We start from the raw sequence: 16,434 nt of genomic DNA on the forward strand, positions 1-16,434 counted from the left end.
AGCCTTCCCTTGGCTTGTTGGTGCCACATGGGAAAGCTTCTGGCCATCCAGAAAAAGGATCCATCAATGCCAAAATGTGTCAGTCCCCTTCTGCCTGGGCACTTCTGCAAAATCAGTTGGCCAAAATCACCTGGTGATTCCCATTTAACAAGCCCTGGAGGCAGCCTTCTTCCTTCAAAACCAATCCCATCTTTCTCAACAACTGATCTATCATTTTTTGCCATTTTGGTGCTTACTAGATGCCTTTGTAAACTGGCCACCAGATTCTCCATCTCCTCATGTGGTTCCTGATGTTTTAGTTCCGTTCTACATTAATTGTGGAGCTACAATTACCTGCCCACACGGGGTTACCAATCACCTGCTGGGATTTTCCGTAGCTGCTGCTGCTGCTGGGGCTGACTGCCTGTCCTGATCACTGGAATCTGGTTGTTGTTGCAGAACATTCCAGTTTTTGCTAGGTATTAGTGCAAGGAGAGCTTTTGCAGCCCCCTCTAGAGCTGTTTGGTCAGCCAATGGATTCCCTGGATTACCTGGGGAGTCTCCAAACCCATGGGCTTTACAAGGGCACCAGGGCCACTTCTTTTGGCTTTGGCACACTCTGCAGTAGGGGACTGATTTCTTTTTGTGCTCACTGGAGACCTCTGTGCCCTTTCCTTCCATGTGGCTCCCTGGGCGTGTATTATTCCAAACCCAGAGTTCAAATCAGTCCATATGGTCACCCTTTGTCCTTCAGGGATTTCTAGGCAAGGTCATTCATTCTGCTTTTTGTGCTGCTCTGTTCAAAGCTAAAGCCTGGCCTTCTAGGACCTGGCTCGAGGTTCCCACTGCACACCCAGCTGCCCGTTTCCCATCCGCACCACGCTGCTCCCACCAGGGTGCAGGGCCAGTGCTGGCTCCTGCATGGGATTGCTCTCGAGGTCCCAGAGTCTGCCAGAACACACTTGTTCCATGCATCCCAGGCAGTCATGGCACAAAGACTCCAAGCCTTCTCTTAGAAGGGACCCGAACACTTCCCTGTTCCCACCTTGGGGACCTTGAACCAAACCCTGCAAAGCTTTTGCTGCACCTTACAGGCAGGTCAACAGTTTACACCAGGAAAGGAAAAGGAAAAGGGAAAGGGAAAGGAAAAGGAAACGGAAAAGGAAAAGGAAAAGGAAAAGGGAAAGGAAAAGGGAAAGGGAAAGGGAAAGGGAAAGGGAAAGGAAAAGGAAAAGGAAAAGGAAAAGGAAAAGGAAAAGGAAAAGGAAAAGGAAAAGGTGCCTTGATCTGAGCAGGGCTCTTTCTCTGATGTCCTTTGGAGCAGGGATCAAAGGCTCTCCCCAGAATCCTTCCGTGCTGCCTGCAGGTGCTGCCATCCCTCAGATGTGTTGGAATTCCAGAGGATGAGGCCACGGGGTGTCCCAATGGTGCCTTGGTTCCATGGCCCCGCAGTGTAACCATGGTGTCCTTGGCTCTGCAGTGGCACAATGGACCCTTCATTCCATGAGGCCCCACAGTGTGGCAATGGTCCCTTGAGTCCAGGAGGCCCCACAAGGTCCCAATGGTCCCTTGGTTCCATGGCCCCGCACTCTCACAATGCTCTCCTTGGCTGCACAAGGTCCCGCAGTGGCACAAGGGTTTCATTTTCTCCTGGATTTCTTTTAGCTTGCTTTCTTTCTTCATTCTTTCCTCTTTTTTCTTTCTTTTTCCTATTTTTTTTGTTGCTTTCTTCTTTCTTTTATTTTTTCTTGTGTCTTTCTTTTTTTTCTTTTTCTCTTTCTTTTTTGGTTCTTTCCTCTTTTTTTTTTAAAGTTTTTTTGTTTCACATTACTTAGTCTTTCTTTCTTCTTCTCTTTTTCTTCACTTTTAAAATTTTCTGGTTGATTTCTTTTCGTTTTCTTTCCTTCTTTTTTCTTTCCTTCATTTTTTTACCTTTTTTCTTTTTCTTGTCTTTGTTGCTTTCTGTTTTTCATCTTTCTTTCTTCTTCTGCTTTCTTTGGTTCTCTTGTACTTTTATTTTTTCTCATGTCTTTCTTTCTGTCATTTTCTTTCTTCCTTGTTTCTTTCTTTCTTCTTTTTTTGACTTTTCTTAACATTTATCTTCTTGCTGGTTTCATGTTTTCAGTCTTTCTTTTTTTCTTCCTTTCCTTCTTTCATTTTTATTACCTTTTTGCTTTTTTCTTTCTTTCTTCATTTTTCAATATTTCTCTTGGTTCTTTAATTGTTTCTTGCTGCTTTCTTCTTCATTTCTTTTTTTTTCATTTTTCTTCCTGGTCTCACATTATTGAGTCTTTCCTTTATCTTTTACTTTCCTTTGCTTTTTAAATTTTCGTGTTCATTTCTTTTAGCTTACTTTCTTCATTCTTCACTCTTTTATCTTTTTTTCTTTCTTTTAAATTTTTTTTGTTGCTTTGTGTCTTCCTTCTTTCTCTTTTGGCTTTCTTTCTGTTCTTCTTTTGTTTTTTTCTTGTGTCTTTCTGTTCTTTTTTTCTTTCTTCCTTGCTTCTTTCTTTCTTCTTTTTTTTCTTTTTCTTTTATTTTCCTGTTGCCTTCAGGTTATGTACTCTTGCTTTCTTTGTTTATTTCTTTGTTTCTTTCTTCTTTTCTATTTTCTTCACTTTTTTCATTTTCTTGTTAAATTTTCTTTTCTTTCACTTTCTTTCTTTCCTCTTTTCTTCCTTTCTTTCATTTTTATTATCTTTTTGCTTGCTTGCTTCCTACATTTTTTAATGATTTTTCTTTCTTTTTTAATATTTTTTCCTTGTTGGTTTCATGTTATTTAGTCTTGCTTTCTTTCTTTTTCTTTTCTTTTTTAATCACTTTCATTTTCTTTTTTATATGTCTTTTGATCTTCCTTTCTTCTTTTCTTTTTTTCATTTTTATTATCTCTTTCTTGCTTCCTTCCTTCATTTTTAATTTTTTTCTTTCTCTTTTTTCTTTTTTATTATTTCTTGTTCCTCTCTTTCCTTCTTTCTTCTTTTCTTTCTTCGATTTTACTTTTCTTCCTTCCCTTCCTTCTTCCTTACTACCTTCCTTCCAAATTCCTTCCTTCCATCCTTCCTTCCTTCCTTCCTTCCTTCCTTCCTTCCTTCCTTCCTTCCTTCCTTCCTTCCTTCCTTCCTTCCTTCCTTCCTTCCTTCCTTCCTTCCTTCCTTCCTTCCGAATTCCTTCCGAATTCCTTCCTTCCTTCCTTCCGAATTCCTTCCTTCCTTCCTTCCTTCTGAATTCCTTCCTTCCGAATTCCTTCCTTCCAAATTCCTTCCTTCCTTCCGAATTCCTTCCTTCCTTCCTTCCGGATTCCGAATTCCGAATTCCTTCCTTCCGAATTCCTTCCTCAATTCTCACCCCACTGAAGGGGTGCAAAGCAGCAGGACCCCCTCCCAATTGGGATCCCCTCACCCTCCCAAAATGTGGGGACTTCACTTCAGGCCCCCAAATTGCGGGGGGTTTACAGCACCTTCCCAAAATTCACTGCAACCTCCCAGAAGCCACTTAGAGGCCCCAAAACTGCGAAAAAGCACCAGGAGCCTCCCCAAAAGCAGCTCCTGTTTCCCTCCCTTGAGTCCCCCACTCCAAGTGCTCAAACCACCCCATCCCTCCTAAACTTCATCCAACCCCCACGATGCCATCCCATCCCATCCCATCCCATCCCATCCCATCCCATCCCATCCCATCCCATCCCATCCCACCCCTCCTGGACACCAATTCCCCTTCTGTGCTTCCTGACTCCCCACAGCCGGGCCTTGGGGCTGATGGATCGAGCCATTTGGGGCTGCCATCGACACACTGGGGCTGGCATTGAGTTGATTGCAGGCACCCGCTCAATCCCTCCATCCCAAATGGGAGCTTGGAACCTCTCCTCAGCCCTTGCTGTGCCCATGGGCTCACCTCAAGTCCCAAAATGAGAGCCAGGGCCCCACAGCCCATTCAGAACCTCTCAACATTGCCACAAACAGCAGCATCCTTCCCAAAATGGGCTCCCCGCATCCCGGACAATAGGTCCCCCTTCCAAGTACCAGAGCCCCCCTCTCAAAACCCCTCCCAAAGCATTGGGGGGACCCCAAAATTGCCTCAGGACCGGGACATACCCTGACATCCCTTCAGGAATGTGGGATACCCCAGAACCCACTGAGGAACGGGGTCCCCCCGGCCTCATCATGCGCAGCCTTCAGCTGTCTCAGGCAGAGCCCATCCCGCCCTCAGCAGCCCCAGCCCAGCCCAGCCCAGCCCTCCTGGGCAGGAAGCCCCAATGGCCGAGCCGGCCTGGGACACTTGCAGGGATGCGGGGGCAGCCGCAGCTTCTGGGGCCAGCCTGGGCCAGGCCCTGAGCGCCCTGCCAGGGAACCATTGCTGCCCCACATCCCATCTCAGCCTGCCCTCGGGCAGCGGGAAGCCGTTCCCTGGGGCCCGGCCCCGCAGGCCCTTGGCAAGAGTCTCTCTCAGCCAGCAATTGCTGCTCCTCCCTGCTGCGGGGCCCAAGCTGCAAGTTGATTTTCTGCCGCTGGCCCCGGCCCAGCCCCGAGCCAGGGCCAGGACCTTGCCCTGGAGCTCTGCGGGCGCTGCCTTTGTGCGGCCGCAGCGCAGCGGCCGCAGCTCGGAGCTGCCCTTTGTGTCCCCGCCGGCAGCTGCCAGAGCTGGCGGGGCTGGGCCAGGGCCGGGCCAGCCCCGGCCTTCCCGGCTCTGGGACACAGCGGCGGCAGCCCCAGCCTTCCAGCCCTGCACACGCTCCCACACAAGCCTCCAGAGCCGCGGCCACGCAACGCAACTGACCGGCCGCTGACCCCCCAGCCTGGCCTGATGGCCATTCCTCTGCCCACACCTCGGCCAAGCTCCCCTTGGCCACCTCCTGAGCCACAGTGCCACACACAAGTGGCACATACAGCTACAGAGCTCTGCCCACAGCTGGCAGGGAACGTTCATTCAACAGAAAAACCACCAAGAAAAAGAGAACTGCCCCCAGCAGAGCTGTTCCCTCCTGCAGTAGTTACACCTGCACACCCACAGCGCCTGAGACTGCAAGCAATGAGCATTCCCTGGGCACATGTGCAGCCCAAGCAGCTCGAGGACAGCCTTGCAGCAGGACTGCTCTCAACTGAGCCAAAAAGGCCCCTCTGGCAGCTGCAGGGCCATTGCAAAGGGCAAGGGCCAGAGCCTGGGCCCACGGCGGAGGAAAGGGCTCTCAATTCCCCTGCCCTGCCACCTCAACCCTGTTCCCAGGCTGCTTCCCACACAGGATTGCTCTGCAGGACTGCGGAAAGCTGAGAGGCAGCTCTGGCTTCTCCACTTTTCATGTGCTAAAGCTGCCTGGCAGAAGAAATGGAGGGACAGCTGTGGTGGCACAATCCCTCCCGGCCCAGGGCACAGCGCTGGGAAGGTCTTTCCGTGCCGAGGCTTTGCTGCGGCCAAGGAAAGCTCCTGGCTCAGGGTCACCTTTCCTGCTGGGCCAGAGCCCCCGAGTGGCCCAGCAGCAGCAGAGAATTCCAGCACAGCCCCGGCACGGGCAGGGCGGCCCTGGGCGGGCTGCGGGAGCCGGCAGCGCCTGAGCTCAGAGCAGCTGAGCCCGGGGGCTCTTGGCCAAGGCCGAGGCCCAGCGAGCATTTCTCAGCTCGCAGGGTGGCCTGGAAAGGTGCTGGGGGGGATCATTCACCCCCCAGGGCGGTCCCAGTGGCTCCCAGGATTTCCATGTCCGTGCTCCCAGCGCTGCTCCCAGCCCTGATCCGTGGGGATGGCAATGTCCCGCTCCCTTCCCGGGGCAGGCTCACACCTGAGCCAGGTGTGCAGGGCAGGACCTTGCCCTGAGCCCAAGCCCTGTCCCCCCTGCAGGATCTGCTTCCCATCGGCCTCTTCCTCCTGCGGCCCCAAGCCCAGATCGGTGCTGAACGAAGGGCGCTGGGCCGGGGTCATCCCCCGGCGGGGGCTGCGCACCCCCTCTGCCCCCTCCCCAAATTCCCTCCCGGGGCAGCAGGGGCTGCCTCAGGAGCCCTGGGGCTCCTGGGGCTCCGTGCTTTCCTTCCTAAAGAAGAGAACTGTCCTTCCCATCCAGGCTCCCATGGCCAAAACTGAGATTCTACCTCCCAAATTCTGTCTATCCAAGGATTGCTCCCAGACAAAAGCTGCCATGAGAGACAGATCTGGCTGCCCTCGCCCATGGTGGCCACCTCTCATCTTCTTCCAAAACTCTTGGACTTTGTGCTTTTCTTTCATGTGGAATAAACCCATCCTTCTCAACAAGGTGCCCATGGCCAAAATTGGGATTCCACCTCCCAAATTCCCAATATCCAAGGGCTGCTCCCAGACAAACCTGCCAGGACAGAAAGATGTGGCTGGCCTTGGCCTCTGGTGGCTGTGTCTCATCTGCCCCTGAAACCCTGGGGCTCGGTGCTGCCCTTCCTCTGGAGACCACTGTGACCCTGCGTGGCCTCGTGGAACCCAGGGGCCGTTGTGACCCTGCAGGGCTGGTGGCACCAAGGGGACCATTGTGACCCTGTGGCGTTCCATGGAACCAAGGGGCCACTGTGGCACTGCTGGCCCCAAAGAACCAAGGGGCCTTTGTGACAGGGCAGATGGGGAGGCCCAGAGTGGACACCAGGAGAAAGGAATTTCCCTCCCAGGCAGGGCTGGGCTGCAACACGTCCCCCAGAAGGAGTCTGGAGCAGCCCAAGGCTTTGTGTGCCCAGGCAGAGGCAGGCAGGACGCAGAGCTGCCAGCAAAGGAAGGGGCCAGCCAGGTGGGGCAGCCGGGGGGATGAGGACAGCCTGCAGGGACAGAGGCGCAGGGCAGGGACACCGTGGGACAGCCTGGGCTGCAGAGGGCAGAGGGATGGGCAGCAGCTGCAAGGCCCTGACAGAGCCAACTTGTGCAGCCCTTTGGCCACGGCTGCTGGCCCTGGCCCTGAGGCCAGGAGGGGACAAGTGACCCCTGCAGCCCTGGGGCCTCAGGGCCTCCTTGTCCCTGCCCAGCAGCCTGGCAGGGGCTGCCCCATGGTGCTGCCCTGGGCACTGCCCATCCCCACATCCCAGTGCCCCGGCAAGAGCCCTGAGCACTGAGGGAGGGACAGGATCTGCCTTGCCAGGGGCTGGGGCTCAGGCCTTGGCCCTTTGCACTCATGGAACACAGCCAGCTTTGCTCAGCACCAGAGACACCTTTCCCTTGCTTGTCCCCCCCTGCCATCGCTGCCTCCAGAGTTCTGCTCTCACTGGAACCTGGGGACACTTTCACGTGAGTCGTGTCCCTCACTGGGACCCATTAAAAGTTAAAGAAACTTTGGACTTCGAATCTGACTTTGAGTTCTTGGGAAGTTTTTTGAAGACACTCTGAGGGACTGAGTCTGATATGAACAACACCAAAGCCCCGAGAGGGTCATTAAAATCCTTGTGTTGCTGCTGTGCTGCTGAGCTGGGCTGGGCTCCTGGCACAGAGGGAACTCTCAAGCTCCTGGCAACCAAGGAGAGCTTCAAAGAGGCAGCTCTGCTGAGGAGCAGCTCCTCTGCCAGCCCAGCAGGGCTGAGGGCACTGCCTGCAGGTACCTGGCAGGAGTGAGCAGAGAGCTGGCTAAAGCAGCTGGGAGGGCAGCTCTGAACTCATTCCTGGAGAAACCTTCCCAGCGTGGGACACAGTGAGTCTCTGACTGCAGGGATCCTCTAGAGCTGGCCCATGGCACGGCTGCCATGGCTGTGAGGATGGCTCTGCTGCCGTTCCTGCCTTGGGGGAGGATGTGCTGCAGAGCGGGGCTGCCCTGGGCACCGTCAGAGGGACAGGGCAGGACGGCTCCTGCTGCCAGGGCCGGCTGCAGGCTGTGAAGGTGGGCAGCAGCCAGGGGTGCCCAGGGCTGTCCTGCAGAGCAGCTCCTGCAGCCCTGAGGGCTCTTTGCCAGGCCAGGGCATCTGCCACCTGCCAGGGGCAGCTCTCAGCCTGCCTGGCAGCTCCCCATGGGCGGTGCAGGGGAGCTGTGGCTGCAAGGAGTGACTCCTGCAGGGCAGGTCCTGCTGCTGTGGAGAGGCTGCTGTGGGGGCCAGGGCTGCTCAGAGCTCCAGCTCATGCCCAGCTCATTCCTGAGGGGATTTTCATGAGCACATTCAGGGCAGGAGATTCCTGCTTGAGTCTCTGCTTTCCTCAGTTTGTGCTCCCACTTTTCCCAGGCTCAGCTTGGTGGGAATGGAAACTCAGCTGTGCAGGTGGAGCAGGGGCTGAGGCTCTTAAACCATCCCACTGAGGATTCCTGGGAGCCTCAGCAAGTGCCTGCACCTCCGCGGCCTCCAGATCCAGCCAGCATCACCTTTCCATGGTGCCCAGGCCCGGGGGAGCTGCTCTTTAATCCCCGCAGCCCCGAGCGGCTGCCGGGCAGGGCTGGCCCAGGGGCTGGGCTGGGCTCCGGCAGCAGCGGCAGGGACGGAGCCCGGGCCGCAGGAGCAGCTCCCGGCTGGGACAGCTCCAGCAGCAGAGCCGTGGGCAGGGAGGGAGGGAGGCAGCGCTGAGGGCAGCCCTGCTGAGGGGAGCTGTGGCAGCTGCCGGGCCTGCCCTGCAGTGCAGACACCGCCCTGAGCAGCGCAGCCCCGGTGTCCCCTCGCAGCCAGCACAGCCCTCAGCCCGGGGGCTCGGGGCCCTCAGCCCGGGGGCTCGGGGCCCTCGGTGCCCTCCTGGGCCGGCAGAGCAGCACCAGAGATGAAGGGCATCTCTGCGGCCGCGGGCCCGTTCCTGCTGCCCGGGGCCTGAGGGCGACTGTCCTGCCCTGGTGCTGCCCGGGAGGGGCTGGGCAGCGCTGCGCAGGGAAAGGCTTTTCCTCAGGGCCCGGCTCTCTCTCCTTGCCCTGCTCAGCTGCTCCTGGCGCTGCTCAGGGGCTCTCTGGGAATGGCAGCTCCAGCTGCAGGCTCAGGCCCAGCCCTGGGGCTCCTCCTGTGCAGGCTGAGCACAGCAATGGGGTGTCCCAGCTCCCTGTGCCCCGGGAGCTCTGGGCACGCCGGGCTGGGAGGCTGGCAATGAGCCGGCTCTCCTCCAGCAGGGCCATGGACAGGACCCTCGCTGTGCCCTCGGGATGCCATCCCAGCTGTGAGCTGCCTTCCAGGGGACACTGGGGCCAGGAGTGTCCTTGGCCAGCAGTGGGGCTGAGACTCTGAGAAAGGCTGAGCCACTTTGCTCTGCTGTGGGTCCCTCTGCTCTCAGCTGTGCCAGGCTGATTTTCAGGGGAACACAGTGACTGCCCTCGATCTCAGGAGGGGCAGCTGGGGACAGATGGAGCGACAGAGCAGCTTCCCTCACCCTTCTCTGAGTTACAGCCAATGCTCTTGCCTTGCACAGCTCTCTCTGCTCTCCCTGGGCACAGCAGGAAACCCTCTCAAAGTGCCTTTGGCCGTCACCGTTCCTTAGCCCTGGCACAGGAGATGCTGCCCAGCTCCTCTGCCTCAGGAGCACTTTGGGCTGATGGAGTCCAGCCCCAGGACCGGCCCCTGTCCCCATTCCCATGTCCCCGCTGAAGCAGAGCAGAGCTGACTCCTCACTGTCCATGGGCACAGCCCCTGCTCGTCACAGCAATGGGGCCAGATCCCAGCAGAGCTCCAGGCACGGGGCTGAGGGAAGGGCTCTGAGAAAAGGAAAACTGGGGGGCAGGGCCAGGAGAAAGGGCTTGGACATTGCTCAGCAAAGTCTCTCCTGACTCCTCACTGTCTCCTCCTTCAACAGCACTCCATGGCCAGAGGCTCAAAATGTGCAACAGCAGCTCCATCAGCCCCTTCCTCCTGCTGGCATTGGCAGACACGCGGCAGCTGCAGCTCCTGCACTTCTGCCTCTTCCTGGGCATCTCCCTGGCTGCCCTCCTGGGCAGCGGCCTCATCATCAGCGCCGGAGCCTGCGGCCAGCACCTGCACAGCCCCATGTTCTTCTTCCTGCTCAGCCTGGCCCTCACCGACCTGGGCTCCATCTGCACCACTGTCCCCAAGGCCATGCACAATTCCCTCTGGGGCACCAGCCACATCTCCTACTCAGCATGTGCTGCTCACGTGTTTTTCTTTCTCTTCTTCCTCTCAGCAGAGGATTTCCTCCTCACCATCATGTGCTACGAGCGCTACGTGTCCATCTGCAAAGCCCTGCACTACGGGACCCTCCTGGGCAGCAGAGCTTGTGCCCACATGGCAGCAGCTGCCTGGGCCAGTGCCTTTCTCTACGCTCTCCTGCACATGGCCAATACATTTTCCCTGCCCCTGGGCCAGGGCAATGCCCTGGGCCAGTTCTTCTGTGAAATCCCACACATCCTCAAGCTCTCCTGCTCACACTGCCACCTCAGGGAACTTGGGCTCATCACTGTCAGTGCCTGTTTGGTGTTTGGCTGTTTTGTGTTCATTGTTTTCTCCTATGTGCAGATCTTCAGGGCTGTGCTGAGGATCCCCTCTGAGCAGGGCCGGCACAAAGCCTTTTCCACGTGCCTCCCTCACCTGGCCGTGCTCTCTCTGTTCCTCAGCACTGTTATGTTTGCCCACCTGAAGCCCCCCTCCATCTCCTCCCATCCCTGGATGTGGCCCTGTCAGTTCTGTACTCGGTGGTGCCTCCAGCCCTGAACCCCCTCATCTACAGCCTGAGGAACCAGGAGCTCAGGGATGCCCTGAGGAAAGTGAGGACTGGATACTTTTCACAAGTTAAAATCTTTCTATTTCCTTCTGCCATGCGAGGAAAATGATGACTGGGATGCTTCTCAGAAGCAATAAACTCTCTCTTTTCTGCTCCAGAACCTTCAGAATGTAACTCTTTACAATCTTGGCCTCTTTTTCCTCTTTGTCCATATTTTCATTGGTGCTTTTTCTTATTCTTTTTCTGGTGTTATTCTGCTTTTTATAAAGTACTGTAGTACTACTCCTTGCATTTCTGCATGAACATCTACCTTTCTTTTGAAACACAAAGACTTTCAGGAGGCTTCTTCCCTGTGCATTTGAATCAAAACAAGGGGCTGCCCTGACCTTTGTGTCCAAGGTTTGTTCCTCAGCCCTTCTCTGGCTCTGCAGGGGCAGTGCCTGTGGGCAGAGCTGGAGGGAAGAGACTCCCAGCACAGCAGCACGGCCAGGGACAATGGCCCAGCCTCTTCCCACCTCTGCTCTTCCCAGCTCCACACTCCCTTTCCCAGCCCTTCTGAGGGTGCAAGGCCGGAGTGCTCGGGCAGCTCGGTCACTGTCCTGCTGCGTGTCCGTGCTGTGAGCACAGGCAGGGACAGGCCACGGGCACTGCTGGGACACAGCCGGGCTCCAGCACAGCAGCTCCATCAGCAAAGGGCATCTCCTGGGGGCAGGGCAGGAAGGCTTCGCTCTCCTCCAGAGCTGCTGCCAGGAATGTGCCCCAGGAATGCCCTGGCAAAGCAAACCCCAGTGCCCAGGGGCAGGGGGGAGTGTGCAGGGGGGGCAGGCAGCAGTGTCCTGGCACTGCCAGAGCTCCTGGGATGGACCTGAGGGAGCAGCAGAGCAGGGCCTGGGCTGTGCCTTTGTTCCGGGCACAGCCTGGGAAGGTGCCCAGGGCAAGTGTCCCACACCAGCCCCTGCCACCAGCAATCCCAGCACTGGCCTCTGCCCTCCCCTGCAGGAGGTTGTTTGTCCCTGCACGGAGGGACACCAAGTGACCAGGCCAGCAGTCCGTGTTTGCTGTGTCCTGAGGAGCCTTCAGCAGTGCATCGAGTGGGTGTGGGGAGATGAACCCGAGTGAGCACAAACACCATCAGCAGCACTCGGGGCTGGCACAATTCCAGGGGCACAAACTGTGCCCTGAGGCCACTTCACTCCCAGAGTAATGTCCTCTGGGAAAGCACCTGTTATAAACATATATTATAGTATTGGCTTCTCGCAAAGTATTAAAGTAGATATTATATAATGTTAGAAATGCTTTTTGCTGTGTGGATGTAGTTTTCTCTCGTTTTAGCAAGAATGTTAGCAAGTGTGAGCAAGTAAGATAACCTCCAAGGGAGCAGAGGATGAGGCCCAAGGAGCTGCTAATCAACACTTTGTCCAGAGAACAAAAGGGCCCAAAGGCTGCTCCGCCCGGAGAACGGGCAGCCAGGAGGGTCCGAGAGCTGCTATCACCGCTCTGCCCGGGGGGCAAAGAGGCCCAAAGCTGCAATCAGCCCTGACTGTCTGGAGAATTAAGAGATCCACCCCACCATCGACTCTTACCTAGCGGGCCCAACCCCAAGAATCAAAAGAAATAAAACCACAAGGCAGAAGACTACGCATGCTCTAAAAAGGCGGACCCAAGGAGTGGCCATGCAGATCAATTCCTGGAAAAGTTTTAATATGAATAGAGAACAGACAGTAAAAATGGTATAAAAGAGACTCACCTCGGGCATCAGGTGTGCTCTTGGCAGAGCGCCAAGGCACCCGGCCGTTATCCCTTTGCTTTATTTTACGTGTCTCTTATTGTCTTTATATTAAACTCTTTAAATTCTAACAGGAGAGTGAACCTCGCTTTTCACAGCACCTGAATTCTTTGCTGGGCTGTGCTGAGAACTGCATGCAGACAAACGTCCAGGGCAGGGAGGCTCCAGGGAAAGTGCTCAGGACAGCCAAGGGCTGCACAGAGAGACACCGGAGTGGTGGGTCTGTGGGGAGAAATCACAGCTGCCTCCCTTGGGAATCGCCCCCAGGACCTGGACAGGCTGTGCTGTGTTCTGGGCACTGACCTGGAACCGAGGGATGTGGAAAAGGCCTCTGGTGTCAGGGACGTTGGGAAGGCTGGGCAGGCACTGGCATTTGTCCCTCAGGGATTCCATGAGGGTCCTGCCAAGATGAGCTCTGCTCCTCCTTGGAGCCCTTCATGGGCACAGAGGGCTGAGAGACCTTTCCAGGACAGGCTCAGGCCAAGGAGCCCTTGAGTCTCTCAGCCCCCCGTCGGTGCCTGCTGGAATTCAATCCCCCTCCCCATCCCGCAGCAGCCCCGCATTTCCCTCCTCCAGCCTTGCTCTCCAGCACAGCCACGGGGGCTCTTCGGGCTCTCGGCTTTTCCTGCAGCCACCGAGGCCAGCTGAGCTCTGCCTTCCCCACACTCAGCCCTGCCCAGCGCAGGCAATGCCCAGAAATTCCCTGTGTGTCCCTGGCCTTGCTGTCAGCCCCGGCAGCGGCTCCGTGGCCCCTCTGTGCCCCGCTGCCCCAGCCATGGTGCCCCAGCCCCTGTGCAGGCCCAGCCCAGGACAGGAGCGCTGCGGGTGGGAACGGCCCCTGGGCCCTGCTGCCCACAGCAGCCTTGGGGCTCTGCGCTGTTGAGCTTTGGACGGGGTACCCTTCCTTCCCGGACCAGGGTGAGAGAGCAGAGGAGGCTGCTGTTCTGCTGAGTTCTGTATTTCATAGTCTCACAGCTTTCTTGAAGGCAGAGTTCAAAGGGGGTTACATGATAAAGGCAAGCAGCAACAGCAACAACAGGCAAAAACAGCTTCTTCTTCTTCTTCTATATGCTCTATATGCTCTATATGCTCTATATGCTCTATACTCTACATTTTTTCTTGCAGAAGTGTGGATTAGATTTGTTAATTGACCAATAAGAGTAACACACGATTCCAGTTTTCCTTTTCTTAACCGATCCTGGTCTAATTCTAACAGTCGTAAGCCTCACACCAGTGTTACACAGGTATTACACAGATTTGTGGATGCAGTTTCTATCAGCTCTTATTGTTTACGTGAATGCTCTATCTAAAAAATGTGAACAGTGTCATTCTATCCATATTTTGTCTAAAGTAAAGAATTCTGTGAAAAGGTAACCCTGCTGCAGTAAGAACTGTGTTTAAGGTCTCTGCTGCAACTTTTCAATGTTTAAGGCACTTAGCATATATTTCTACTAAAGGTTAAAAAATCTGTATTTCTATTTCACTTTGGTGTGACTTCATGTATCTCAGCTTGTCCAAAGGTTTTAATTCAACCCCTGTGCTTTGGCTTCCCTCTGGGCCTGAGTCCAGAGGAGCTTTCACTTCAACAAAACAGAACACTTACAAGAAAAATAAATGGAGTGGGAACTCATGAGAGATTGAATTTTCTCTGATTCAACTCAAGGATTGATGCCATAGACTTCTGAGTGGAAGAATAATTAATTCATTCGCCTTAAGACAATAAATCAAGAAAATAAATTAGACTTTTGTATCAGGTATGAGTGAAGAGATTGCACCCAACACAAGTTTTTCCTGTAGGATTTTTATTTTATTTTTTTATTTTCTCAGGAGATTGTATCAAGGCAGAAGAATTAAATTCAAGATATTTGTAGCAAAGAGACCTCTGCTGAACTCATTGTTCCAAATAAACATATCCCTTACCCCATATTTCCATGACTGGAAATTTTTCTAATTCTGGACTCTAGTATATTGTACTGTATGTGTATTCAGAATACTTTGCAACAGTTAAATTTGCTTAAATTTCATTTCAGACATTTACTTAATTTTAAGAATTTGCCTCATTTCAGCCATCTTTTAAAAAGTATTTTCACACTTTTATTTTTTTTGTCTGTTACCTTTTCAGTGAGGAGGATCATCATTTGGGTTTTCTCTTGGTACCTCACTAATGCACTCTGAGAGCCATGTTCTGTGTTATTAATGTAGTAGTGATCCGGGGTTCATGGATGGCTACTGCAGGAAACTTGATGGCCAGTAGTGAAAACAGCAAAAATAATGATGAGAGGAGCCACAGACGTTCTGCTGTCTGAGAACTGTGAACTGCCAAAATCAAAAGGTCAGTGCTCTTCTGTTTCAGAATGCCCTTCAGTTGGAGCTGGAACATACTTTGGGCTAAGAGCCTGAGCACAAGAGGCTGTAGCACCTATTTTGTTCAGCAGTTCCCTATTGCCCTACTCCATACTCCACTGCATTCCAGCATGTGATTTGCTGAGCTGTAGACTGTCCCTGAGTGGTGTGATTGCCTGGAATGCTTGAAAATTTGGCTTCACATCCCTCAGTTTCTTTTCTCTGTTGCCCTCGTTGCCTCACACCAGCCCCTGTTTTACTTCTAGATGGAGAACAAGGTTACAAACTACAACTTCTCTTCCTATGTCCTTAGAGGGGTTCTCACCTGTAATAATAAATGAAATAGGTTTCATTCCTTTTGATTCCTCCTGGTATGATGCAAAGAAAGGAAAGGTAGCTGGAACTATGGCTTTTTGGGGTGGCTGTTATACCAGAGCCCTGGATCTGTATTAGGGATATTCGTGTTGGCCGGACTGTCTCAGCAGAAAGAGGGAGGAGTGCAATATTAATGTCAGGAGCTCATCCCTGTCCGTGATTTATTAAAAGAAGCCTAGCTTCATGTCTTAGGCCCTGAATGAAATACCTGCAGTTTGGCTGCCTGAGTTTGTATCTATGGATCCCACTTCTGTGCAATGTCTGAAGGCCAGGGAACTGCCTTTGTTACCTCTCCTACTGGCACTGCTACAGGAGAAGGAAAGAAATCCAACTAATTTTGAATCAGCTAACGTGTCCCTTTTGGATACAGAATTCACTGAGAGCCATAAATACAGTGCGTGGCTTTAATAAAGCACAAACGTGAATTTTAAACCACACCTGGCATTGATGTTGCTTGGACTGAATGTGTGCACAGCCCCATGTTTCTCCTCATCGTCCCTGTTATGAATTTCTGCCATTTTTCCTCTTCATTCCTGTCTGAACAAAAGCAGACTTTGTGCCACTGAGTTGAGAACGTTATAAATAAGGTATGTAATTCGTGCTATTATGTATAAAATTGGAGTGTAATCAGACCCTACAGAGACCGAGTTTCAAAATCCCTTCAGCAGCCTGGCTGAGAGAAAAATTTCACAACACTAAAAGAAGTTCTCGCACAATAAGTGAGGATTCCACCCAGGTGGGGTTAGATCTTATCACCGGGACATTTGCACCATAACGACTTGATTGCCACCTTCTGATATCTACATCTCATCTGATAAGGAATCGGACATCCCGGGAACTAAAAATAACTGTTCCAGGAAGCAGAGATGGCCCATTCATCAGCAGAAATGGCCCACTCATCACCCAGGATGGACAATTCCTGGGATCCAGGAAAGGCTTTGCGCAGCCCAGCTCTGGGACAAGAAAACTTCATGAATATGCTAAAATGACGAGAAGAATAGAATTAATTCGGACTCTGCCCAAAAAATGCATAAGAAGGGACCAGCCAAAGCAGCATCCGTGAACTTGGGAGGTCTGGTGCGACAGAGATCAGATCTATGCGTGTTCACCCAGCTCCGACCCCGGGCTCGGAGCTGCTTTTCTCCATCGTGGCTTTTAAAACCGATATTTCGGTAGCATAATAAATGTCATTTCTTTATAAATTTTGATTGGGCAATTTTGTTTATCTTAAGAACATCCTTCTCAGGCATCAGGAAACTGCCCCATCTCTTTGTTCACCATCTCGAGTGCTTTTCTCACTCAGAGAGGATGGTAACACCACAGAGATTCGTGTACTGACTCTGAGCAGCAAGCTTTGGCCCTGGTGAAGCTGAAGGACCATAAGGCAAGGCAGG

General features: G+C 53.3%; 1 protein-coding gene across 1 annotated transcript; it reads left to right on the forward strand.

Moving 5' to 3' along the window:
- Positions 1-9,677: 9,677 nt before the first annotated feature.
- LOC309585588 (olfactory receptor 14J1-like) lies at positions 9,678-10,526 on the forward strand (the record flags this gene model as incomplete). The annotated part of the gene is made up of 1 exon (XM_082303535.1): positions 9,678-10,526. The coding sequence occupies one exon, from the start codon at positions 9,678-9,680 to the stop codon at positions 10,524-10,526; it is 849 nt and encodes a 282-aa protein (XP_082159661.1).
- Between the last annotated feature and the right edge of the window lie 5,908 nt (positions 10,527-16,434).

Source organism: Coloeus monedula, assembly GCF_965178545.1.
Source record: "Coloeus monedula genome assembly, contig: HAP1_SCAFFOLD_73, whole genome shotgun sequence".
Classification (NCBI taxonomy): Eukaryota; Metazoa; Chordata; class Aves; order Passeriformes; family Corvidae; genus Coloeus; species Coloeus monedula.